This window comes from Brachyistius frenatus, unplaced genomic scaffold (genome assembly GCF_029030835.1).
Source record: "Brachyistius frenatus isolate BFR_SWC_R1_liver_20210118 unplaced genomic scaffold, ASM2903083v1 Contig_242, whole genome shotgun sequence".
NCBI lineage: Eukaryota > Metazoa > Chordata > Actinopteri > Embiotocidae > Brachyistius > Brachyistius frenatus.
In genome coordinates this window covers 150,068-175,904 of record NW_027210841.1, presented here as the reverse complement: position 1 = coordinate 175,904, position 25,837 = coordinate 150,068, and the positions used below count along the sequence as shown (strand labels likewise).

General features: G+C 40.8%; 1 protein-coding gene across 2 annotated transcripts in view; it reads left to right on the top strand.

The window, feature by feature from the left end:
- The window catches only part of kcnq3 (potassium voltage-gated channel, KQT-like subfamily, member 3), an 87,106-nt gene that overhangs the window by 49,039 nt on the left and 12,230 nt on the right, over positions 1-25,837 (top strand). For both annotated transcript variants that reach the window (XM_069720493.1, XM_069720492.1), the window contains exons 3-10: positions 15,214-15,304; positions 15,905-16,031; positions 17,608-17,780; positions 18,144-18,317; positions 19,402-19,512; positions 20,028-20,123; positions 20,316-20,410; positions 21,447-21,473. In XM_069720493.1, coding sequence (XP_069576594.1) covers positions 15,214-15,304; positions 15,905-16,031; positions 17,608-17,780; positions 18,144-18,317; positions 19,402-19,512; positions 20,028-20,123; positions 20,316-20,410; positions 21,447-21,473 — 894 coding nt within the window. The remainder of the gene's footprint in view (positions 1-15,213; positions 15,305-15,904; positions 16,032-17,607; positions 17,781-18,143; positions 18,318-19,401; positions 19,513-20,027; positions 20,124-20,315; positions 20,411-21,446; positions 21,474-25,837) is intronic.

Below are 25,837 nucleotides of genomic sequence, written 5' to 3'. Positions count from 1 at the left end.
GGGCGAAAGAGTCTTGAGTGACGCCGGCCGTATCGCTGGCGGAGAATCAGAAATGTCCATTAATGAAGATGCTCTGTGAGTGCCCGAGTGACCCCTCGCTTGAAGAACGGTACTCACAAGCTTCCTCGTGTTATTTACTGGAAGGAACAACATCTTCCCACTTAGAAGAAACCTCAAAATCTTTTAATATGATATCGGGAAACTTGCGCACGGACCAAAGATCGTTCGATTTTGTCTGGACGAAGCGTTCGTGAACTCCCTCTTGTGACTCCCGCTCTTATTTTTGAGTCATTATTTCCTGTAAAAATTTTGTGTGGAAACCTAATTTGGACACTGAAGCTGACAGGAACGGAGTGTTTTCCACAGAAAACAACACGTGGCGGACCTTTAAAAACATCAGACCCGGGTTGTAAAGAGTTATAATTACACTCTTAATGGCACGGATCCAGATCCGGCCTGTTGCTTGTCGAGAACCATCTGATAAACGAGCTCACTACCGTCTCCTCGCCGGCTGCTGTCGGTGTTAAACCGGCTAACGAAACAGTTTGTTTACACGAATGTTAAATTAACCGACGAGAGGAGCGCCCCGGTTTGTCTTTGTAGGCCCGAGAAATCAATATTTAATAGAAAACAGATAATCGTCTGCTCCGCCGCGGCTAATCTACGATTCCTGGAAGTGAAATAAGCCTGACTCATCCTCCGTCTCTCCTCATCTGTCTCGCCGAGTGGAAACATTTTCCTCAGGCCTCGATGTTTCCTCGTTTGAAACCAATACAACTTGTGAAAAAAACAACAACACATTAATACGTGACATCATGGGTTGTTTCCATTTATCTTAAACCGAGAAGATAAATGTCTGTTTTAAAGTCTTTTAATAGGAAGTTTCCATATAAATAAATGTTGTTGTTTTTTTTTGTGTGTAATTCAACACAACAGTATAAGAGCCAATCTTTTAGCTGTTTAAAGGTCCCATATTCTAAAATTTTCCGGTGTTTTATTTGCATATTTTTGTGGTTTTAAGTTCCAAAAAACATCTCAAAATAGTTTTACATCTCTTCTCTTATGCTTCGCTGTGGAGTTTTGCCATGAACGTTTGAATGAATGCTTCTGTGTCTGTTTCTTTAAGGTGAATTGATATTCAAGCCCCTCTCTTCTGATTGGCTGGCTGGGGCGAGGGGTGGATCTGACTCAGAATCTGAGAATACTATGCCCCGCCCACCTATACTAGAAAACCTGACTGCACCATAGGCATGTCAATCAAACCAGGCACGACACCAAACATACCGCTCTGTGAGGCCTAATATCTAGTTTATGATGGAATTATTTTCAGAAGAATCACCAGAAAACGAATAAGAAGGAGCGAATCTAGCAAATGACACCGTAATGACTTGTGTCATAAAAATGATTATCTTTGTATTTCAAGAGAGAAGTTGAATGGGAGTCTATGGAGCCAGAGCCTTTTTGGAGCCAACCCCTACTGGCTCTTGGTGGTATTGCAGTTTAAGGCACTTCCACTAGTGGCCTCACTTTGCCAACCAGGAGGTTACGTCCACTTTTATATACAGTCTGTGGGAAAGACAGATAAAATAAACAAAGAATATTATTGTATTTGATATGTATTGATAGAATTTATTCATAGCCTGCAGAGTTAGTGCACTTTCGCATCAACTGTAATTTTCAGACCCAGAGACTATCTCCATTTTTCTATGAAGTCTACAGACTGTGTTTCTCTTCAAATTAACAATAAAAAAACCAAAAAAACACCAAAACTAAATGTTTCACTTCAATGGTGGTGTTTTATTCAAATATATTATGTGTGGGTGTCTAATTGCTCTGCTCTTTTTATGAAGGCGGTCGATGAAAAAGCTTTTCCTCTGCTCCGCCACAACACACACACACACACACACACACACACACACACACACACACACACACACACACACACACACACACACACACACACACACACACACATCGTATTTCGCCGCTGAAAACGACTGAACAAAGAAGTTTCCTTCACGGCAGACGGACATCAGAGTCAGTGAGTCGAGGCGTATTTTGTGCAAATGGTACAGCGCTGTTGGCCCGGCTGACACTGATTGCTTACACCTCCTCCTGCCAAGCCAGTAATGGCTTCCCCCGGCCTCAAGGGCACTCAGGTGACAAATTACAGCCTTTGGCAGGTGAAACCCTTCGGAGACCCAGTCAGGCTCTATGCTGATGACGTGCACTCAGTGAAAAGGTTCTGGCTCATCGGACGCCCCTTCTGAATTACACAGCTGTGTGTAGTGTCTCATCTTAACATTTGGTCCAAAGGCAAAAAAAAAAAAGATGAAGCGAGACAAAACCAGAATTGACTCAAAACTGAAGAGTGTAAAGCCGCTGCTGGTTTGACCGCGTCCCAACCTTTCTGCTAGCTTTGTTGGTTTTACATAGACGGTTTATTTAATCTGTCGATTCCCACAGACGGTATATAAAAGCGGACTCTCTTAAACTGCAGTACCAGTGATGGCCACTTGGGGGTTGGCTCTAAAAAGCCTCTGGCTCCATAAACTCCCCTTCAACTTTTCTCATTAAATACAAAGTCAATCATTTTTTTTCCATAAGTCTCTATTGTTCACTAAAATCACTCCTTCTTATTAGTTTTCTGGTGGTTCATCTGAAAATAATTCCATCGTTAATTAGATATTAGGCCTCAAAGAGCGGTATGTTTGGTGTCTGGTTTGATTGACATGTTCAGTTTTCAGTAAAGGTGGGCGGGGCATAATCTCATACTTACATATTATATTTATTTTTTTCATTGCACAAAAATAAGGATTTTAACTTTATGAAAGTCATTTTCTTAAGTTCTGAAAACGGTTAATTATACAGTTTAAATTTATGATATAATATAATAATGTGTATATAATAATAAAAAAAAACATGTATTTAACATGGGAAATCTTACAAGGATAAACACTGAAACTAAGGAACGTGTTGACAAAACTTTTGTTGGTAGATTTGTATTCTTCTTTACTTGTTCCTTGTTAGATTAGTAATTTATTCAGGCTAAACTCTTTATGTAATTTATGTACTTAAAAAAAACTTTAAAAAAATCTAAGTGAACGTTTTTTGGTAGGAAAAAAAACTTGATTTTAATTCATAAAGGTTTGTTATCAAATTAGAACTTTTAACTTTCATATCAGAAGTTTTAATGTCCCTGAATGGGTCAAGATTTCTTTATTTTGTCTCTTTATTAAAGTTACATTCATGATATAAACTAATACATGTACAAATGGGACAATATTGTTTTGTTTTCTCAACAAGATTCAGGATAGGACGTTATTATTATTATTAACGTATCGGGAAGCCACTCGATTGACAACACATTTGTTTTCATTTCCTCTTTCTTCCCGCGCGGACAATGACGATAATTCATGGCTTTGGAATTGGGTCAATAAATCTGCCTTCATAACAGTAAACAAACACAAATGGAAACTGCTCGTTAAAAAAAAGCCTCGCTTCCCTCCGGGACGCTTAATAGTGTGATTTTTCATCATCGCTTTTTTATTTTTTGAGACTTGAAAACAGGCCACGAATGTGACGGCGACGTCTCGGCTCGTTGATGAACGAGCGCGCCGTCAGAAGAGCGTTATTGATTGATGAGTGAGCGATGTCCTTTCACCCGAAGATGGATTTGAAACACAGAACGCCCCCGAGCATCCGAGTACTTCTACTTCAACCGTCCTTCAGTATTCTTCCACAGTCACTTCTTTTTCAAAATTTTCTTTTCTTTCTCGTTTCCTTCGACTTTTTTTTAATGTCCTCGTTCAGCCTCGGTTTCAGAAACGTTTCGATTGTTTGTTTTTTTAACTAAAGTATGACTGTGGCAGCCATTTTTTTTATTTTGTCTTCCACTCATCCGTCTGTCCATTTAGCGAGATGGGGCAGAGAGGCGTTACCGAACCTCATTTCCTTTTGGAATGACCCTAATTACTCGGCCAGGAAATATAAGATAATTAGAGATTTGGTCTTTTAACTGCCCGAGTGCGTCCGTCCTCCCCCTTCGCAGAGGAGACGTCGCTTATTCGAAACGGCGTCGCTGTATCCGCTGTGATCTGTTTACAACATGCAACTTTAGCTCATTGGGTGTAAAACGAGTTCATTGGGGGTCGGTTCGATCCCCGGACAGAGCGAGTCGAGGTGTTGATGTCAGCGTTAACGAGGCCTCACGTACTGTCGGAACTCATCAATGTTAGTGACGGATAAAACTTCCAGATGACTTTTTGTTGTTGTTGTTGTTGTGTTTTGTTACCGGGCTCCCCCAGATCTCATCAGGATAAAGACCAAGACTTACTCATTTATTTTTAATGGAGAAATTGAATGAACAGATTCCTCTGTTTCACTTTTGTTTTCTTCTTTGAACCAAATTACGGCTCAATCGTTTGTCTCCTCCTCCTCTTAGAAAAAAAAAGAAAAAAAAGATGAATTTTCATTGTGCAAAAACTCGTGATGTGATTTGTGCATATTATTTTGTATTTTGTGGTTCTGTAACATTTTCATGGTGTAATCTGTGTAGATTCCCATGATAAAAAACATTTCCACATATTTTGCCCATGTTATTATGTTGCAACATTAACATGTTAAACATATGATGGCACGTGTAGCATGTGGAAAACACGGGAAACTTTTATTTCACTTCTTCTCTTTCTCATTTGCCACTGCGGCTCATTTTTACTTTCACTCCAGTTCTCTTTCTTCTTTTCCTGTTTAATGGGTGACGATTAATCTGATTGGTCAACTGTACATTTGAATTGCGCTCAAATCAACATGACAGCACACCGTGTTTGTCACAAAAAAAAAAAGATCACGCTGCCATCTCCATGGCAACATCGTAACAACAGAGAGGATTTGTAGTCCGTTTTAATGCTCCCTAGAGATGGTGGGATTTCTCAAAACTGAATAAATACAGCACATAGAAACACGAAACTGCTCAGCTAGCTCAACGTTGTAACTAAGATATCTGCTGAAAAAAGAAATCCACCGACACGTTTTTTTTTTTTTTAACAATGCTCTGGAAAACTGCTAGCCTATTGAGTTACGATCATATCAGCTAGGCCAATTAATAACATAAAGCACCCTGTTGTGTAATATTGCTTAATTTTGACAGTGCAAACCAAATTCTGTTTGAGTAAGTTTCGAGTTTTTCCATTTACAGGTTAAATTAGCTTTGCACGACATTTTCTTGGAAAGGAGTATAAAGATGATGTAATAAAACATGTTGACCTCTTTGGTTCTTTTCATCAAAAACCCCAAAAACCAGAACAGCATGAAAATTTTAATCTGCCACTAAAAAAAAAAACCCCGCCGCCGTTTTCCAGCTTAATGACGTCCTTGTTCGGAGCGCCGAACTCCCATAAATCTTTATTGAGCAGACACAGAAGGAGAGATTAAACGAGAGCTCCATTGATCTCTTCCAACCTCTGAGTTTAATCCCACCAGGGGGGCCACAGATGACTTCACGGTGGGACTGTAAGACACGATTTTGATTGGCTCCTCACGAGGACGGGAGCTCTGCGCTCGACTTCCTGCGATTTATAGAGTCGAGTTGATGTTTTCTGAGAAATCAGTCAGCATCTCTTTACTCCCTCGAGGAAACTCTCTGATGTGAGTTTGCTGCTGTAGCTTTTTTGTCCCAGTTAACAGAATGTTCCATAATTGGCTTTAATGAATCAGATTAGTTGGACTAAATGCCTCGTTTGGACTGTTCAAACATCAGTCAGTGAGAGGAATAAACACACAAAGTAAATGAATCCGAAAGAGTCAAACCAAGCCTCCTCCACAGTCTGGCCACGACAGGGAGTTATTAATGTGTTTTTTATATCATTCAAATGTACAAAACCAAATGTTGTCTGTAGCCCCTTTCTTACTAAAAAAAGACGAAAAGTTTGGAAGCATTTTGTTCGTTGGACTCTGGAAGGGAAAACAATAGTTCAGCAAGCAGTGATTTAACAAGTATTTTATCCCTATAAAAGACAGAAAAGATAAAAAAAAATTTAAAAAAAACGTGTGTCTGTAAAAAAAATAGCAAATACGTTGATTCTAAACGCTTTAAGAAACATTACGGCGACTTAAAAGTGACTAAACATGAAAATCGAAACAGAGTTTGGTTACTTTCCCATCTCTACAAAATAGTATATATCTATATAAATACACATGGTTATATATGATCAAATAAAAAAGCATACTGCAAAATAATTGAACATCCCTGCAAAAGTTGTGGAGATTGTTCTGATTTGCGGCTCGACCTCGGGACTCCACATCAACACGTTTATAAGTCAATGAAGCTGTCAGCTGTCATGTTGCTGATGCTGCATGTTGGAGTGGGATTACCCCCCACCCGCCCACCCCCACACCCACACCCACCCCCACATTAAACACATCACACACCAGCCGCCACTACATCCGGGGGCCGGGGTATTCCCGGTCAAACGCCGTGTTCTGCCTGATCAGCAAATCCCGAATCACAGCCTGAATATCCTTTTTCTGCTCTCCCCACCGCTGTGCCGTCCCACGGCGGGGCGGTGGGGGGCACAGCGGACGAATGCAGATCTGACCTCCCGTCGCCGTAGGGGTGGGGTGGGGTGGGGGGTGGGGTATAAATGAACGAGGACATAATCTATCTGTCAAGAGAAAAAAATGTGAACCTCAAATCTTCTGCTCATTTAAAAGATTGTCGGAATTAAAGCATAAAATATGTCTTACGCTTCTTTGCTCTCAAAACCCGCTGAGCTACATTACAGGATATTTAACTTTTTTTTAAATTTCACTTTGACATGAATCAGATTTGAGTTTCAGATGTGTATTTAATGTTTCTGTCTACACTCCTAAAACTCTCTGTAACATTCCCGCCAGTCAGAAAAAAATTGGCAGCTGTCCGACTGTAGCCAACGTTTTAGACCCGATCCCCTTTAGTTCAACGTGTCGGAGATCGTTTGACTGCTTCCGAGCTTCTTCTCGGGGATCCCTCGGCCTCCTCTCATCTCGTCATTGTGACTGCGGTCATTAACGTCGCCGCCGCCGTCGTCCTTTCCCATCTGTGTTTGCATATCGCCGAGCGAATTAACTGGCAGAAATGCATCGTCGGCACTCTCCTTATTGAATCTCGCCCTGGCAAATTGGTTGTTAGGGGAATCCTCAGGGGTGGTATCAGCACCGGGGAACCCAGCGGAGCTCAGCCACCGCTGGGATAGAAAGTGGATTAATGGAGAGAGAGAACGGCGGCACATGTGGGCTGCCACATGACTTTTAGGAACTAATAAAAACATCCATCCAGGTAAAAAAAAAAAAAAAAAAAAAAAAAAAATTCAAACAATTAAACATAACTTCTCTGAGCAGATGTGTCTCATCAGCTTCTGGTTTTTAGTCAAAGAACACAACTGAAGTGATTTTAAAACTAGTTTTTTTTTTTGTAATTATTTTAGTATGAAATAAAGAAAATGTTTTAATTAGTTATCCTGAAGGAAGGAAAGTCGTTTCTTTCTTTGTCGTGTAAATTACGGCTCTTGTATGTCATAAAAACTGTGTCGGAGGAGGTCGGGGTGGATGGATGGGTCACTTTAATGAGTTTGCTTCCTGTTTCCTACCAACAGTCAACGCGACCGCGATTGTTTCCTGAACTTAAAGGATAATTCAGATTTATTTCAACCTGGCGTCTGTACAGATTCGAGGGAAAAAAACGAGAGGTCGCACAAAACAACGGACATTGCGGGCAAAAAAAAGTTCGAACTCTCTGCTGTTTCAGGTTTATAGATTCATCATCACTGTAGGCTACACATGGTTCATACGTCTAACAACGTTTAAACACACTATAAAGTATGCGGGTGTGTTACAAGCAGTAAGCCCACTGTAATGTCACCCATTGGGTTTGGGAGCCAAGACACGCCCCCCAAACATAGCTCTCTTTGAGGCCTGATATCTAATTATTGATGTCATATTTTTCCAGATAAACCACCAGAACATTGATCAGAAGGAATAAATCTAGCTAACGACACCATAATGACTTGTGGAAAACATGTATTGACATTTTATATTTCGTGAGAGAAGTTAATGTTTTTTGAACGGGAGCCGAGAGGTTTCTTGGAGCCAGTCCCCCTAGTGGCTCCTCAGTGGTATTGCACTTTAAAGCACTTCATTTTTCAGACCAGGAGGCTACATCCATTTATATATAAATTATATGGTGTGTTTCCGTATAGGTTGGTGAGGCTTGTGTAGTATACTATGTTTATATTGCTTTTTCTGCTATCAAAGCCTTTTTATTTGTGAAAGTAACCATCAGCAAAAAGGCTCCATAACCTCCTTCAAGCGATGCACCATTTTCCGCTGATTGTCTCGCCAATAAAGTAAACCTCCCTCTTTGATAAAAAAATTAAAAAGCTCCACTACCTTGACCAATAACACCGGAGACGCCAGGTTCAGTCCCACAAACCTGAACCTCTCCGTCTTTCGCTGGTCACCTTCACTCAAAGAAAAGGTATGGAAAGATCATTTTCTCTCTTTGGTCTCTCCGCCGCTCCCGGTGGCTCTTTCTCTCTCCCTCTCAGGAAAAACCTTGATTGACAATCACAACTCAGATTGGATTCTTGTGTTTCATTTATTTGTCCAACAGGGAGGTAATGGAGTGTTACAGTAGTAGCGCCCAACAGCATTTACACCGTTTTTCTCTTTATAGAAGGCAGACTAATGGTGCTGAGGGTCGGACATGCAGAGGTCACCTCAGGGCAGGTTTGGTGTACATCACTTCCTCCTCTGTGACTGACTGAAAACCCTCCTGGGAAACACATGGTTTTCAGTGATGGACTTGTGTCATCCTTTTTACATCGAAGAGTTTGATTTTGAAATGACATTGTTTTGAAGCGGGCACCTGAAGGTTTGAAGACTCTATGATAGAAGTGAGAGCGTATGTAGAACAAGACTGAGTGTTATTATTGAAAGCCCTTTGAAAGGCGATATGAGTCTGGGTCAGTTGTGGATCAGTTGGTCCGTTCCAGTCTGGGTCAGTTTGTCTGTTCCCATCTGGATTCGTCAGTCTGTTCCGCGTGTTTGGGTCAGTTTGTTCTGGTCTGGTTCTAGATTTGGTTTGTTTGGTCCAGCCTGGAGGAGTTTATCTGTTCTGTTCAGGTCTGGGTTAGTTGGTCCATTTTGGTCTGGATGATTTGGTTTGTTCCAGTGAGGGTCAGTTGGTTTGTTCAAGATCACCCGGCCTGTTCTGGTTTGGGTCAGTTGGTCTGTTCTGGTCTGTTCTGGTTTGAGTTATCGCTTTTGCTTTCATGTCTTCACAGCAGCTAATTTTGAAGATTCTTGACAAATGAAGGGACATTTTTGTGAAAGTACCACTCGTGGCAAATTCACTTTGAGCTCAGCTCTAATTACAAGAAAAAGATGGTTTTGCTGAGAACTTGAGACTTGATTGAATTCCGATAACTTGACCTCTGACTTGCTCCGGTTTTCCTGTATGTGTAAGGAGGATGATGCTGGAGAAAAAGTTTTTTCTTCTTCTTTGAACCATCATGAATATGTCGATTAAACTGTCTCTGGTTTATGTTGCAGTAGATTTGTATTGATTTATCCATTACGAGCTGTTTATTGCTGTGATTCTAAAATTTAACTTCTTGGAAAATGAATCTAAACGTCTTTTTTTAACTGATACTGTTTCACCCTTTGACTCCTGCCCGGCTCCTCTTGATGTGTCGGGTCTAACGGCCATCGACATCGCTCTGTGTGCCTTATTGAACAAACTATTTGAAGCCGAATAGGAAGCCGACTGTGTCGCAGATCGGTATCTGCCGGATCGTATCGAGTTAACGTCGATCCGGGCCTACTCGCTCCGGGATTACCTCTGTCCTCTGGATAACTTTGAGGGGAAAAGCTCCGATTTAATGTACAGCTGGGGGGTGGGGCAGGAAGTCCGGTGAAAAAATAGGCACGATGTAACGACAAAGAGATGCAACCGCCGCAGCGGACTCAGGCATCAATCAAGCCGCAAAAACTCCCAAAGATCATTTCCTTCAGGTGAATTATGTAAAACTCTCCGGGCTGTTTGGCCGTTAAATATTCATGCTGTTATGGTTGTGCAGCACTTCAGAAATCTTCTCGGTGATGTCAACAGTGCCTAATGGAAACACAACAGCCCATGAATGATTCAGGAAAGGAAAAGGGTAGAGATTTGGACTTAAGGGCTACAGTTAAAAACAAAAACCTAATCGGTCCCTCCAGGAAATCGCGATGTTGCGAGTGCAATAACAAACGCAAATTCAAGCAATCTTAGCAAGTATTTACGGGAGCTTGCAATTTTGCTAAATTCCTGGGTTTGTTTTATGCAAACAAATTTGTCAGAAGATCTGCTGACAGTTTTTCTAAAGAAAATTTTTGTTAACAAAAATAACTACAAGAACCGGAATAAGCGGTAAAATCTTTAAAAACAATTAAAAAAAATTCCTCAATCTACAATTTTTTGTGAAATTTTGCAATTTTACAGCAAAAAAACTCACTTCAAACTCTGTAAATTACAGCGAGGTTTTTGAGAAATTCAGACGCAAACTCAAACATTTTGTATTGCAACGATCCCCCCACAAAACTGGAGGGACTGCTTGATGAGATCTTAGGGTGTCTTTTTTTTAAAAAATACTTAAAAACCCGAGAAAATAAACACACACATCAAGAAAAGAAATGATGTGAAATTTCATTTTTCAAGTACATTTCTACCACGTTGAGTTTAGCTTGATGCTGCTGGAGAGACTTGTAATCGTCTAAATCTGTTCAGTCAACAAGTGCGTTTCGTGACTGTCACGTCGGCGCGGTGAAGTATCGACGACTCTGCTGAGCCTCATTCTGTCAAACTAAACAAGACAATGTGAAGTGAGGTGATGCATTTGTCCTCAGAGGAGCGGGTCAATATTACTTCCAAGTTTGCGCAAGCGAACCCGCCGGTGCAGATCAGGACTTCATTATTGCTGCTTCCATCAGTGAGAAAAAAAGTGCAGTTATGGCAGATGAATATGTTTTAACATTCATTTAAGACTACAGTGCGCTGTTCTGCCCTCTTCTCTTCATCTAATGTTGATGAGATGAATGCACCCTTTTGTTTCAGATGATTTTGTGTCGGTCTGTAAAGGAAATTAACGTTGACAAGGCTTCATTTTCTCTGAACATAATTAATGTGTTTGAGTATTTCCATTTAATTCTACTTTTTAAAAAAAAAATTTTTTTTACTTCCACTCCTCTACATTTCCAAGGGAAATATTGTGCTTTGTGCTCCACTACAGTTATTTAACAGCTTCAGTTACTTTTCAGATGAAGATTTGACCCAATGAATAAACCTTTTTTTTTTTTAGCTTTTAAAGTACAAAACCATTTTTAACGGCTCCACCGAACAGTGATTTTTCTCTCTAAACTTCTCACATATTTCAGTAAATGTTAAAAAAGGTCCAATATCTCACCAAAAATCAAAGCTTAGACAAAAAGCCCCAGAAACTGAAAACAGATTTGTGAATCAGGACTGGGTTTTTTTTTATTCTTTCCTCTCAGTAATCATCTGACGAACCCTCACATTTATCTGCCGCCGATCAAACACGGGCATTAACATTTCATTCACTCCAAAAAATAAATAAAGTACGTTTTCACCTCAATAATATAATAAATCATGCACGTTGGCAGTGGGTGAATTGGTTATATTTAAACGTCATTTAAGAAACTCTGTGAAGAACTCTTACGCGTTAGCCGACTAAGCTAGTATGATATATATATATATATATATATATATATATATATATATATATGTTTTTGTCAAAAGTATTACGGGCGATACAAGAAGCAGTATTATTTTGGACTTGTTTAGTTGTTTACTGCTGGATTTATTTCATCCAAAATAGGAGGGAAAAACCACAACGTCTCTATTTTTAGTTCAACAGATGTAACGGTCTCCGTGAGCTGCACAGCATCTGGACGTCTGTTATTTTGGCAGCTAACGGCGACAAAAGAAACATTTATTCACATTTTAAAAATGCCGGATTCGTTTCTGAATACCGACACTGAAATAAATGTATTGTGAAGTGTTCCCGTGCTTATTATTATGGATAAGGATCTGTTCCTAAGCTTCCCCGTCGCCGCTCAAATGAGCGCCACCTCAGAGGAACAAAACAAGCTTTTCCACCGAGCTGACGGCGGAGAATATTGGACATGCAGCGCTGGCTACATGTTAATTGCCAGTGTTCCTGTAGCCGGTCGAGTGCATTCAGTGCGGTTCGGTGTCATATATCATAGCAGGGTGGTTAACTCCAGACTATCTGGAATGCAGCCATGTTGTGCTCCACTGTACTGAGGAATTTAAATGGCAATTTGTATGTGCCTATCCAATTAATTGGGTTTTTTTTACTTGGAAGGGCTAAATGAAGACGTTAGAGTAAAAAAAAAAAAAAGAGTGAGAAGGGATCACTCAGCTTTTCAAAATACAGGATTGGGTTGCGTGAAACTGAATATTAAGGTTGACAGGGCATAGAATAAGAATACGGTAATTAAGATTGTGGAAAGAAGCCAGCTAGACAATCTCTTATGGTATTCTAGATATGTTTTCTTTTCATGGCTGATACGATACCAATTTTATGTAGCTAATCTAGAAGACCGATAGCTGAGATTTGGGGTCTTTTTTAAAGGTTATTTTGAAGGGTAATACTCTTATGGCTGTTAGGATAACGACAATTGCCTTCCAGACTATTGCTCACTGCTTTAGTTATCTTCGCTGTGATTATAGTCTGGAAATCCTGTTAGCATGACGTGATTCTAGTCTGGAAACCCTGTTCTACAACAAGTAGTTCCGACTCGGCGATCTGATTGGTCAACTATACATTTGAAACGGGTTCAAATCACCATAAAGCTCATCATTAGAAATATCACTCCGCCTCCTCAATGGGAATATATAATTGGAATTGAATTTCATATAATATGCAATATAATGTTGTTTTTACTCGTCATAGGTCTACTAATTGTGAGTCTTTTCATCCTTCTTCGTCGCTACGAGCACCCGTACCGTAAAACACTAGGTAGTTGCGCATTTTCAATCCTAGCAGCGGCCAGCATGACCGGTTTGGTTTTAACACGACATGGTGCTAAAATCTTAAAAATAAATGACTCCATCGATATAGTTTTTCATTAGATATCTTAGTTACACCGAGATTGAGCTAGCTGAGCAGTTTAGTGTTTCTATGTTCTGTATTTATTCAGTTTGAGAAACCGTCTCTAGAAAGCAATAAAACGGGATAGATCTCATCTCTGTTGCTAGGGTCGTTGCTAAGGGTCGAAGTACTTCTTGGAGTGGTAAACATTGCCTACGTTACATAAGCGTCTACTGACGTGACTGATTGTTTTCTTACCCCCATATATTGCCATGGAAACGGACATCACACTAACAAAAAGTTTTATATTTTGAGAACAAATGGCCCCCACAATATGAATACATTTTGTTTGCGTATTTTATTTAGTTGGTAACTTTTTGTATAATTACAATATTAAATGAGAGGGTGATGCTTTAACGTGATTATTGGCACGAAAAATGTATAATGCTACACCTATTAGCATTAACAGCACAGTGACTAGTTTTACTGACTGAAAACAGTGAAAAAAGACAAACGGGATGGATTTTAAATGTGTCATACAATTGTTTAGTCACATAATAATCAAAACACTAACGATAGAGAACACCTAGAAAAAAATCAGAACACAGAAAATATCTGAAAGTGTCAGTGCTGTCTGCAGACAAAATGCTATTCTTATCAAAGCATATATATATTGTTTCAACCATTACTTTAGGAATTTTGTCATTAACTCATTATTATGATTTTAAATCTGTTTTATTTAATGGTCACCACTGTGTCATTTTTTATATTAATAACAGTGTGACTTGATATCTGTAATATACTGGGTTTGGCTTCTTCCTCTGGTTGCCTGCAGTGTTACACATTTTACAGGTCTGGATATCTGTCCAGCCAAATCTGATAAAGGGGATATATTGCTTTTTTTTTTTTTTTTGATCTGCTGATACACTATGCTCCAGGGAGGTGATTTTTATTGGAAAAAAAAAACCCACATTTCATTTAAAATAACACTGATAAATGGTTGAGGTAAATTAAAAGATTTTGAATTTAAAGTAACACTGATAAAGGGTTGGTTCCCGTGTAAGAAGCTTTGTGATATTAAACTGTCTTCCAGTGGAGCAGAAAGCTTTTTTTAAATGGGTTTCAAAGACCCACATATGACGTGGTCACTAAAACAAAATACATAATTTATTCTTTTGGGTTGTAAAAAGAAGCACTAAAATAAGATTACTTTAGTGGGACATAATGAACAGTGTTACAAAATGGGTTTTTTTGTTGATTCCTTAGGAGGTAAATGCACTATGCCGTACGTCATTTTGGTCTTCATTGGTGGAAAATCCAAATTAGCGTTCACAACTCATGGCAAAAGTAGAGACTTGACCAAAAATATTATCAATGCCTGAGGAAAATCACACATAGCAGTCCCAGTTGCTGCAACAATAAAAAAAAAAAAAACATGTATATCCTGAAAAAGTGTACTTTTATTAATTGCAACAAAAACTATTGATTTGATTCTTTAACCTGAAATCCAAACTTCTTTTTTTTTCTGTCTCTTTCTTGGAGTTACTCCTGAATGTTAGTGAAAAATGTGATGTGATATCTTCCTCCTAAAACCCTTTTGTGATCACTTGTGGAAAAAAGCACATTGTCAGTTATTTATTCTCAATGGAGATGTTACTCACATCCTGCAGCTACAGAAAGACCCGGGTGTTGTTGTTGTTCTTCTTCTTCTTTCCTTCACATCTTCCACATCAGACAGTAATGTTCAAGCCGCCGTGCAAAGAACTGAACCCTCCTGTCCGTTGTTTCCGTTTGTTAAATTCTAAAATGCCATAAAAAAAAACAGTTGCAGAGAAAAGATTGTTTATCCTCCGACAGCTGACGGTGCTGTCCAAAGAGAGATGTAGCGCTCTCTAGTGGCGACACTAAGACACTGCTTGTGTTTCTGGATCAATGACCTCAATTTTGCTGATTTGTTTCTCTGCACATGTTTATATTTGTTGTCATGTTTCCGTCTCCTGCACATGAGCAGTGTTTTCTTCTCACATACTGTTTACGCTGACCCGGTTGTTCTGTGTGTCTGCAGGTTTTTAATCGTCCTGGGTTGTTTGATTCTGGCCATTTTGACCACATTCAGGGAACACGAGAAGGTGTCTGCACACTGGCTGGTTATACTGGTGAGATTTAATTTCTTCTTTTTCTTTCCTGAAGAAAAAGCTTTAACCTCCCTGTAAAAAAAATTGTTATTCCCTCTTAAGATTTTAATTATTTATTATTATTTTTAACACAATGTTTAATTTATTGATTGTAATATAAACAAACAGATACAAATGGAAAATGTACACATCGGATGTAGATATGAAAGAACAAGATTTAATGAAACCTACTTAAAACCAACTTTTGAAGAATTAACTGGAACTATGGAACAATAAAAGGTAAGTAAATGGATCAAGAACAGTTAAGATAATAAAGGAAAATGCAATAACGCTGATAAAAACATTGCAATATAGCTGTAAAATAATTCATTTAAAAAAAAAAAACTGACCGATTAAAGCATGAAGAACACGGACACCATAAAACTGCAAGAAAATGATAAAAAAAAAATATATTACCCCAAGTAAAATGTTAAAATTTTAAAATTGTAATATTGACATTGTAAGTATAGTTGAATTTAAATCCTTTTTTTTTTTAAAGTTATACAGCTTATATTTTGTTTAAATTTCTGTGTTTGAAGTGCAACACTGAAGTGATTGAAAAATTTGAATGTTTCTTCGCAGGAAACCTTCGCCATCTTCATCTTCGGAGCAGAGTTTGCACTGAGGATTTGGGCGGCGGGTTGCTGCTGTCGCTACAAAGGATGGAGGGGGAGGCTGAAGTTCGCTCGCAAACCCCTGTGTATGTTGGGTAAGGAGAAGGTGGAATCATAAATATTAATGAGCGTTAAAAAAAAATTGGTGATGCCCTGTAAATGTTGCGTAACAAGGAAAATAACAATAAATATACATGGCGCACGGGTGCTTTTATACCAAAGGGATATGAACAAAGACACAATGTGACCTTTAGCGACCCCTGTTGGAAATATAGGAGGAATTACAACAACAGAGGGAAACTAAACTGGAGCAGAGATCCAACAAAGGTGGAAAGGTAAACAACACATTATTTACAGTGTTGTTTTTTTTCTTCTGCTGATGCTGTTAATGGTTTTTTTTTTCCTGCAGTGCATGAATACATACAAATACAACCGGACCAAATTTATCTGGACGTTTACTGAAGAAGGAGAATTAATACAAATAGGTTTAACTGCAGCAAAAGTAAAAGAAACAAAGACACTGCAAAAAATAACTTCACGTTTAAAAGAAGACTAATAGCCCTGTAAGGATGAATGAAAATGACGGTACGTTGTTTTGGTTGAAAATTAAAGGGGCAATGATGTAAATTCCAGTTTGACCCTGATGGTGGCAGTTTTGTCTCACTGTTTTGCTATTTAAACCAGGACACAAATGATACAGCAGTGTGTCTGTTTGGCTTGGTGTCACGGTAACATGATGCTGCAGCACCTGGGTGTCAGGTTTAGTGCAGAACAGCAATATCTTTGTTATTGATGAGTTAGATGTTGTGCCATTCATCAATAAGATAATTTAAGGCAGGAACCACAGTATTAAGATAACAAAGATATTGAGGCACCTTGGTCAAAATACGTCCACGTTGCGTCACCAATAGAGGTTAGGACTGACGATGGATCTCATTAGTTCCCTCAGCTGTCTCAGATCAGCTGCTATAAACACACAAGAAGTTTTCCAGCACGATTTTCCAGTTTTGAGAAGCCAGAAAATCTCTCGAACTCTCCCAGAAAACATCAGCCTTTAGCTGCTTTGGCCACAAATGCAGAAAAGGAAAGAAGAGCCACGACTTCCAAAAGCTGACAGAGGCTCTGAAAATCATCAGATTTAAACACGGGAGACGTCTCGTCTGTCCGTCCACGCTTGACCGAAGAACTGTGCTGACTGGTTTGGACTTTCTAGGTGTCACTGAGAAACGAAGATTTCTGACTTCTTTACAAGCAGCACGACTTTAATATGTGGCTTCATCTTCCTTAAATCCGTGCTGAGGTATGTAGTCGTATCAGAAATACAATGAACGCATGCAAAGTTGAATCTATCTTATCATTGATATTAACAAGCATTATTTCGGTATTTCATTTGCAGTTATGACGCTGCGAAGCACTTTGGATTAAAAAAAAGATCCCCATAAACTACTTTTGATGTGACAACCAAATCTTATGAGCAGCATTTCATCAGCGTCTTTATGCTCAGCTCTTGTTAAGAACTCACTCTGCAGCAGCTCTTCGAAATGCATTCATCATCCCACAAAGACGACTTAATCAGTGTGTCGGGTCAGACTCATTAAAGCTTTGATGAGAGCTTTTTTCGTGGAGAATCTTTTATGAAAGTTTTTGTCTGCTGTCTTTTCTCTCTCCCAGACATCTTTGTGCTGATTGCCTCGGTGCCGGTGGTGGCGGTGCGTAACCAGGGTAATGTGTTGGCCACGTCCCTGCGCAGCCTGCGCTTCCTGCAGATCCTGCGGATGCTGCGCATGGACCGGAGAGGAGGCACCTGGAAACTGCTGGGATCCGCCATCTACGCGCACAGTAAGGTAGGACTGGACCCGAGCCGACTTCCTTCACTTTCTCCAGGAACTGAGTGAAATGCATCAGTGAAATAAAGTTTGGCACTGAAAGGAGTTGCAAAGGCGTAAAGGCGTGGAAATGCGTACTAGAATGTAACTTAGAAAATAATGTCTTGACTATGGACTGTGAAAGCAGTTGAAGTGTTTGACCGATATAGACAATACAGGACACTCTCTGAATTGGAGACCATTATATGCTGGGAAGTAAGGCCAAAACTGACAAGGCCTGCAAAGATGTAGTAAAGATTTCTATATATTTTTTTTTTTTCGAGTTTTTACCACATTGGTTTGTTTTCATCGCGGCACATGTGGGCACTTCTGTTTCTGCAGGAGCTGATCACCGCCTGGTACATCGGCTTCCTGTCTCTGATCCTGGCGTCTTTCCTGGTCTACCTGGTGGAGAAGGACGACGTCTCCATGAACGTGTCCGACCACGATAACCCCACGGCCCAGCCCAAACCGCAGGACTTTGACACCTACGCCGACGCACTGTGGTGGGGACTGGTACGTACGTTCACTAAAGTTCCAGACAACGTAGACTTCTTGTTGGGACCTCGCGACGGACCCGAGACGTGAAATTTCTCCCACAGTGATCCAACACAGTCCATAATTTATGGACCTGGCTTTATGCTATACAGCAACATCTGTAAAACCACACAAAGCAGAGTAGAAATAAACAATAAAAGATTCAAAAGGTGCAAATGTAGGCAAAGTAGATAAATTCAATTATTCAAAATAAAAAATTAATAGAACTGCAATTGCTACTCTCCAAAAATCCAGAGACAACTGAAACTGCACTAAAAACAAGAGGAAATATTTCAGTTCACTGACAGAATTTATTCTATTGTTTTCATGACAACAAAAGGTAATTATTTCCGCAGAGTTTTTGTCTGTTTGTTGGCTCGATATCTGCCGAGTTGAGATTGGATTTGGCCGCAGCTCGGTGGACAGACTGGTGCCTGGCCACATCATCAACTGAAAACATTTTGGTTTCGATCCAAATCTGGGATTTCTGCCCAAAAAATATTTTTTTGCCGAAAGAAGAAAAAAACAGCTTTTTTAGCCACTAATATCGTGCTGCCTTCAAGTGTTGTCAGGAATGCCCAACCTTAAGAGCTTCAGAGTGTGCTGCTGGCTTTCTTTCTTTTTGTTTTGTTGAGTCCAACTTGGAGGCCAAACAATACCAGAAAAAAAAAGCCTGCAGCTTGCGGAGCTACTTTAATGAATGCCTCTCGTGAGAGAAGCAGTGATGCTGTTTTTCTTTCCCGCAGCACGGCCTCATTAAAGCGACCGTCCGAAAGGTCAAAACCCGAAAAGTTCAAATTCTTGTGACAGCTGAGCATCTGCCGCGCTGAAGTGTCCTTCCGCCCGATGCTCAGCGGTCAACCGGTTGCTTGTTGGAGGTGATTTTCTGACACCGGGAAACACCGACGTGCCCTTCGGCGGATCGATACCGAGTTTCTCCGCAGAAAGATATCACAGCTGAAACGAGGACACTGACGATTGTTGGGGGATGAATGTCAAGGACTGAATTCACACTGAAGTGCATTTTGTCACTGAATGTTTTTTTTTTTTTTGTCTCCTGCAGATCACACTGACAACCATCGGTTACGGCGACAAAACCCCAAAGACGTGGGCCGGGAGACTGTTAGCCGGCACTTTTGCTCTGATCGGAGTGTCCTTCTTCGCTTTGCCTGCAGTCAGTACACTCTTCCATACAAAATTCTTAACAAATTTAACACAGCCGCTGATAGTCGATTGCAGAAATTCGGGAGGTGGTTAAATTTGCTGACAAAGGGAGATTTGCTGTAAAGTTACACCGTTTACTCACTTACACCAAGATGGACTGAGAAGTCAAACACAGCTCTTTTTGTTCTGCACTTAAAGACAGACAACTTTAGCCCCCCCAAAAAACAAACTTTATTAGTACAGAACCTTTCATGCAGGTTAGTATGCAAAGCAAAGTGCTTCACAGGTGACAGGCTGGAAGACGTAGAAAGCGACTAGTGTCTCTTACCCTTTAGGACACTTTGAAACTTGACAGATGCGACCTTTAAGAAAGTTCATTTAAAACGATCGTGTGTGTGCGGCGCCCCCAAAATGTTAAGCCCACCTTTTTTCATTTTTTTTTTTCAAACGACTTGTGTCGGATTAGCAGCGACCTGGTGGTATTCATGCAGCGTGAGCTCTCGGCTGTGCTTTTTCTGGCTGCAGGGTATTCTGGGTTCGGGCTTGGCTCTGAAGGTCCAGGAACAGCACAGACAGAAGCACTTTGAGAAGCGCAGACATCCAGCCGCTGGGCTCATCCAGGTGAGTTGACCCCCCCCCCACCACACACACACACACACACACACCTCCCCGACGTCATCATCGTCCTTCTCGTGTGCTTTTGGTCCAGTTGGGAGTTGTTGTTTTTTTTAGATTTAGACTCAATCCCCTGAAGCCTGTTGCAGGTTTCGATCACATTAGATTGTTTGACTGTTCTTTTCTTCTTATCTCAAGTCTGCCTGGCGATATTATTCCACCAATCCAATCAGGGACGACCTTATTGCCACATGGAGATTTTATGAAACTGTCATCTCTCTTCCCTGTTTCAGGCAAGTACCGCTAAACATCCTCCGTGCGCCACTGTGCATTTACATTAAACCCCTGAACATGAATTCTGTTGGGTTTTCCTACATCCCGGTGCCATGAAATGGAATCAGAGGCCTCAACATGATTAGAGGATAATTCTGGTTTATTTTAACGTGCTGTATTTCCCATTAATGTGTCTAATGTGACTCTATGGGGTCGTTGTTTCAAGGAAACGAGGAGTCGGAAATAAACGGCGTATATCTGACTTGACAGGAAACAGAAATTGCCCGTAAACCTCGGGGTAATTTGGAAACTATTGGAGCGGCCTTTAACCAGTCAGCACTGACCATATACGGCAAAACTCTACCACTGCTTGAACTACATTTAGAAAAAACAACAACACTTGATTTCAATGTCATGGCACTTAACCGCCCACACTGGTTGCTGATTGGCCCCCCAAGCATCAACCGACCGCGACGTCACCCGTTGGTTCGCGAAGTTGGTTCTGAAGCCTCGAGTTCGGCATCTTGCCATGTTGCTATTTTGGAACCAGAAGTGACCATAATACGTACACGACATATACTACACCCAACCACCTGTACCAGAAAAGTGAGAAGTGGCTGAGCAAACAGTAATAATAATAACAATAATGGGTTTCCAGACTATAATCTCCGATGCTGTGAGCAAAAGGGGGGCGGAGCCAAGCCGAGGGAGCTCGAGCTTTTTGCCCTGACGTGTGCTGTTTTTGTACAACTTCTCGTTTCCCTGAATCTTTACATAGAAGGTGCAAAAGTACAAAGTTGACCCACAACAAGCTCATTATTGAGCAATACAGCAGTTGGAAACAAACTAAAAATGACCCTTAAAGTCTTTGACTTATACATCAAGTTGTTCTCAGATCTTAATATTTAAGTGGCCATGTTGGCTTTTTGAAATAGGCCTCAAAGAGATAACGTGTGTTTTTTTAATCAAAGTTTGAGGAGTTGTCTTTGGACTTTTTGTTTTAAGGGTGACTCAGCTCTCTCTTTCTTTTTTCTCTCTCCCTCTCCACATCCAAAGGAAGGAGACCTTGGAGGCCATGGCGAGGTAGGTCACTGCGATTTGATCTCCAGCAGATACTGTAAATGACACAGAGCTGTGCCCAGAGAAAAAGGCTTACCGATGGTGCTTTAATTAGCCCTGGCGTGGCGCTGCAGCAGAGACTAATGAACATTTTTCCTAGAATATCCCACCCACCGTCCGCCTTTTCAAAATTGCTTTTCATTCACGAGTCGGACAAAATCTCCGGTGCTTAATGGGCGCAGTAAATACGGGTCGAGATTTTGAACGCCCACTCGTGACGCCTCCTTCCACATTAGCTACATTAACGACATTCAAAGATGGGAGATTTTTTAATTTTAGAAACCTATTAGCGGGTCCATTAGTTACAGTTTCAATTATGAATGACAGTTTAGATCTGGTAATTAGAGGAGGGAAGAGGTCTTCGGTGTCTGATGCTTTTCCATTCTTTTTTTTTTTTTTCCCCTCCGTCACTCCGAACGACTTTAATGAGCCTCCACATCAAAACGTGTCGAGAAAAATCACCGAGGATGTTTGAACTGACAAGAAGATTCATCTTGACTTCGCGAGCCGCTGCGATTATGTCATCAGTCCATTACTCTAATCAACAATCACACGTTTGCCCCCACCCCTCCCCCACCCTCCGATCTCAGCAACGTGACTGAACAGCTACCTTCATATTTTTTTTTTAGACAATTAGCTCGTGTTTTGTGCTCCAGAAGAACTGAAGCACAAAGACAGGAAACAGTCACTGTGATTGCCTGTCTCTGCTGTAACTTTAAGGCAGAGGAGGAACTAAGTTAAAAGGGAAGTCAAATATTCCACAGAATTCAAGGGGTTTCACATTTAGTGCAAATATTCTCACTTCTTTGAATTCGATGTATCAGCATGTTTCGTCTAAAAAAGTGTCGTCAATTAGCAGCCAACCCACTGAAGACCAAAACGGACATATTTTTCTGTCCTGTGCTGTTTTACATTAATAAAATGTATAAAATGTTATCAAAAGATGATACGTTTTTATAAACTACATGCTATTTTTAAAACTATTATATATTTCGATGCTATATTATTATTATATGTTATTATGATATATTAATAATGTTCATTATATACCGCTATTTACTGTATATTTAGTTTATTCTATTATCTTGTTTTTCTTAAATTCTTCAGTTTTTCCGTCCTGAAGCCGACGTGAGCGAGTACGGGGTTAACCATTTCCCCCGTGGGGATTAATAAAGTATTCTGATAATTCTGATATTTATATAATTGAAAATGCCTTTTGCTGCTTTTTTTTTTTTTTTGTAGGAACAAAGCCTGAGAAACCCTGCGTCAATAATAATAATGTTTAATTTTTGTATAACACCGGACAAGGTCACAAAGGGCTGCACAAGTAAAAATAAAATACAAAAAATACAAAGCTCCACATGAGGCGGCCGGTAGGAGGCGGAATCTTTATCAGCCGATAATTAAACAGCAGCAGGTAGTGGAGGAGTTGTTCGTGTGTCTTGTTGTGGATCAGTACCAGTTCCAACACCGGCCCAATTACAAGGCAACCCTTGGTAATAAGACCGTCCTCCGTACCTCTTTTTTTTTTTTTAAAGATATCAAACACTTTGACAAGTTTTACCCCCCATTTATCCAAAGAGTCCTCGTCGCCGAAGCGTTTCCTCTTGTAAAACAACGAAACACTGTAATATGTCAAACCCACATCAGTGTGTCTATCACTCACAGGCTCACGCTCTTTCCTCACCCTCAGACATTTTTTTTTCTTCTCCCGAGCTCATCGTCTGTGACAGGCGGTTTGACAGATTTCTCTTCCCGCTTCGGTTCGGCGGTGAAGGCGACGGCGGGTAGACGTTGACCTCGTTTGTTTCCTCTGTTGCAACAGAGCGAATCGAACACTTTAACTGCCGAAAGACTGACATGTAAACGCTCGAAAGCCTTGAATCAAGGCTGCAAATAACCCATAATCAAAGACTGTGTTTAGTTTTACACAGAAACTTTGGAAAAAAATACAGAATTTTAGTTTTTTTTTTCCAGAAAGAAACATCGTCTCATGTTCATCCCACAACAGATCCTTTGAAATCAAATTTTTGTTCCTTTCACAGCTTTTTTACGTGTCGCCAGAGACAAACGAAATGCGTATCTCCGGACTACGACGCTTGTAGCTGTCGTGTTAACCTCAATAACCTCGATTCAGGTCAGCGTCGCCGGGCCCATTACAGCGGAGCGTTCTGCTCCGACGCCTTCCCGCCACTTCCACCGAGCCGCCGCGCTCAACGCGCCGGATTAGGTTACCGGCTGCTAAAAGCCACTGAGCGGCAACATACAATGGGGGCCCTGATACACCGTCTGATAGAGAGGAGGGGCGGGTGGCGGGGGGGGGGGGGGAGTTCAGGTCATTTAGACTCCTGGAAAATACAGTTTGTTTCATAGGCTGAACTGAAGGGTCAAAAATACTGTAGGTCCAGGTTTTGACATACCTATCTCTTAAACTTCTGCTACCACTCCACTACAAATAAAATGACATTGAGTTTGCTTGTTTAGTTGCCCGGTTCGGTCGGAGGTTTCCTTCCCGTTAAAAACTTGGTTTTTTTCCCCTCCCTTTAAAGGGGAGTTTTTCACTCCTCGCTTACGTGGGAAATCGTTGAATCTTTGGGTTCCTCTGTATAACTTTGTAAAAGTCTGTTGTAAGGACTTTACCGTGTCAAGTGCCATGAAATTTGGCGGTGCCTATATCAAATTGAATTTTAATTTGTAGCCCAAAAATATCAGAATTTCTGCAGCTGCAAAAAAAGAAAAAGAAAAACAGCAAGACTAATCTGATCTAATTACTCGTGCTGTTTAGCGTGGAGAAAAGTGAGGAAATAATGGGAGAAAGAGGTGGGAAAGGAACGGGAGAGGAAACAAAGGAAGGGAAACAAAGACTTGAGAGGCAGGCGGAGAGAGTTTTAAGAGCCTTGCAGGATCAGCGGCTGGGAAATTAGCAGTCTGACATTATCTTGTTGCTCTGAGCGAAGAGGTGGACGACGGCCAGAAACTACAACAGTGCTGCCATGTCCAACAAGAGGCCGATAAGCCACTTACTCTCTGTGTGTGTGTGTGTGTGTGTGTGTGTGTTTCGCCGCGCTGTGTGATATTACAGCTTTTATCTGACTTTTGCAGTAGTACTGTGTGTGTGTGTGTGTGTGTGTGTGTGTGTGTGTGTGTGTGTGTGTGTGTGTGTGTGTGTGTGTGTGTGTGTGTGTGTGTGTGTGTGTGTGTGTGTGTTGTTCTTGTTTTGCTATCATTGTGAGGGCCTGTTGCAAAATGAGGACAGTGTTGGTGCACCAGACTGAGGTCAGACAATTCCTTTCGGCCCGTTTTGTTCTTCTTAGAAAAATAGGAACGGCTGCAATTAAAGGCAATCTGTGGCAATCGAGCTGTATAATATATAATAAGTTGTTTGTGTGCATTTACACAATTAAAAACATATTTGACAGAGGAAACAAAGGTGAACAGTGAAATTATCACCCGCAAGTTACGGACCCGCCCCCCCCTGCTTCAGCCTTAACCTATTGTTTATACGGTAGCAGTCGTCTTCCTTTAAATCTCAGGTTCAAATCTCAAGTGATCAGGTTATTTTCCAAATAAAGGGTTTTTAGATAATGTTCCTAAGTCTCAGCTTTTAACTTGTCGAGTACAATTTCATCCTAACGACTTCGACCAAAGGAAAAAGAACTCAAAACTGTAATAAACTGGAATTATCTTTTGATATTTTCACTGCAGGTTCGCGCAGATAAAGAAAACTAAAAGTGTGTCTTGGGAAGGCCGAGCTGTGGGAGATAACGAGCATTATTTTGTTCCCGCTTTGTTGCCTCGTTTACAGAGATCCACGGGATAATTACATCCCATTTTTCTGCTCTTTATGCGGCCGAGGAGCAGTCCGAAAAGAGATTCTCTCTGCCTTTAAAGCTTCCTATTCTGCAGCCTCTCAGCGCCGTAATCTGCCGTCCCTATTCTGCCCCGAGGACACATAGAGGCTCATATTGTGTGTCTACTGTGGGAGCAAAGTCGCTGAGAACGCTCCACGTTTCAGAGGCCTTGTTTAGGCCGTTGTCGGCTCTGGTTACACCACCTCTCTCTGCCTCTTCCAAGGCACACAGGAGTCTTATTTTACCCAGGGAGCTCCCGTCTTTGTGAGGCCGAATATTGTCAGCCATTGGACAATAAAGGAGACCAATCTCCTCGCAGTTCTTTGAGGCTTCCTTCTGCTAGGAGAGCAGCATTGTTACGCTGAGGCAGCAGACCATGAAGAACTTCTCTGAGAGAGGAAACTCTGACTGAAAAACTGGACAGACGGATTGTGGAAGAGGGCAAGAACCCCAAAACGGCACGAGAAATTGGTGGTT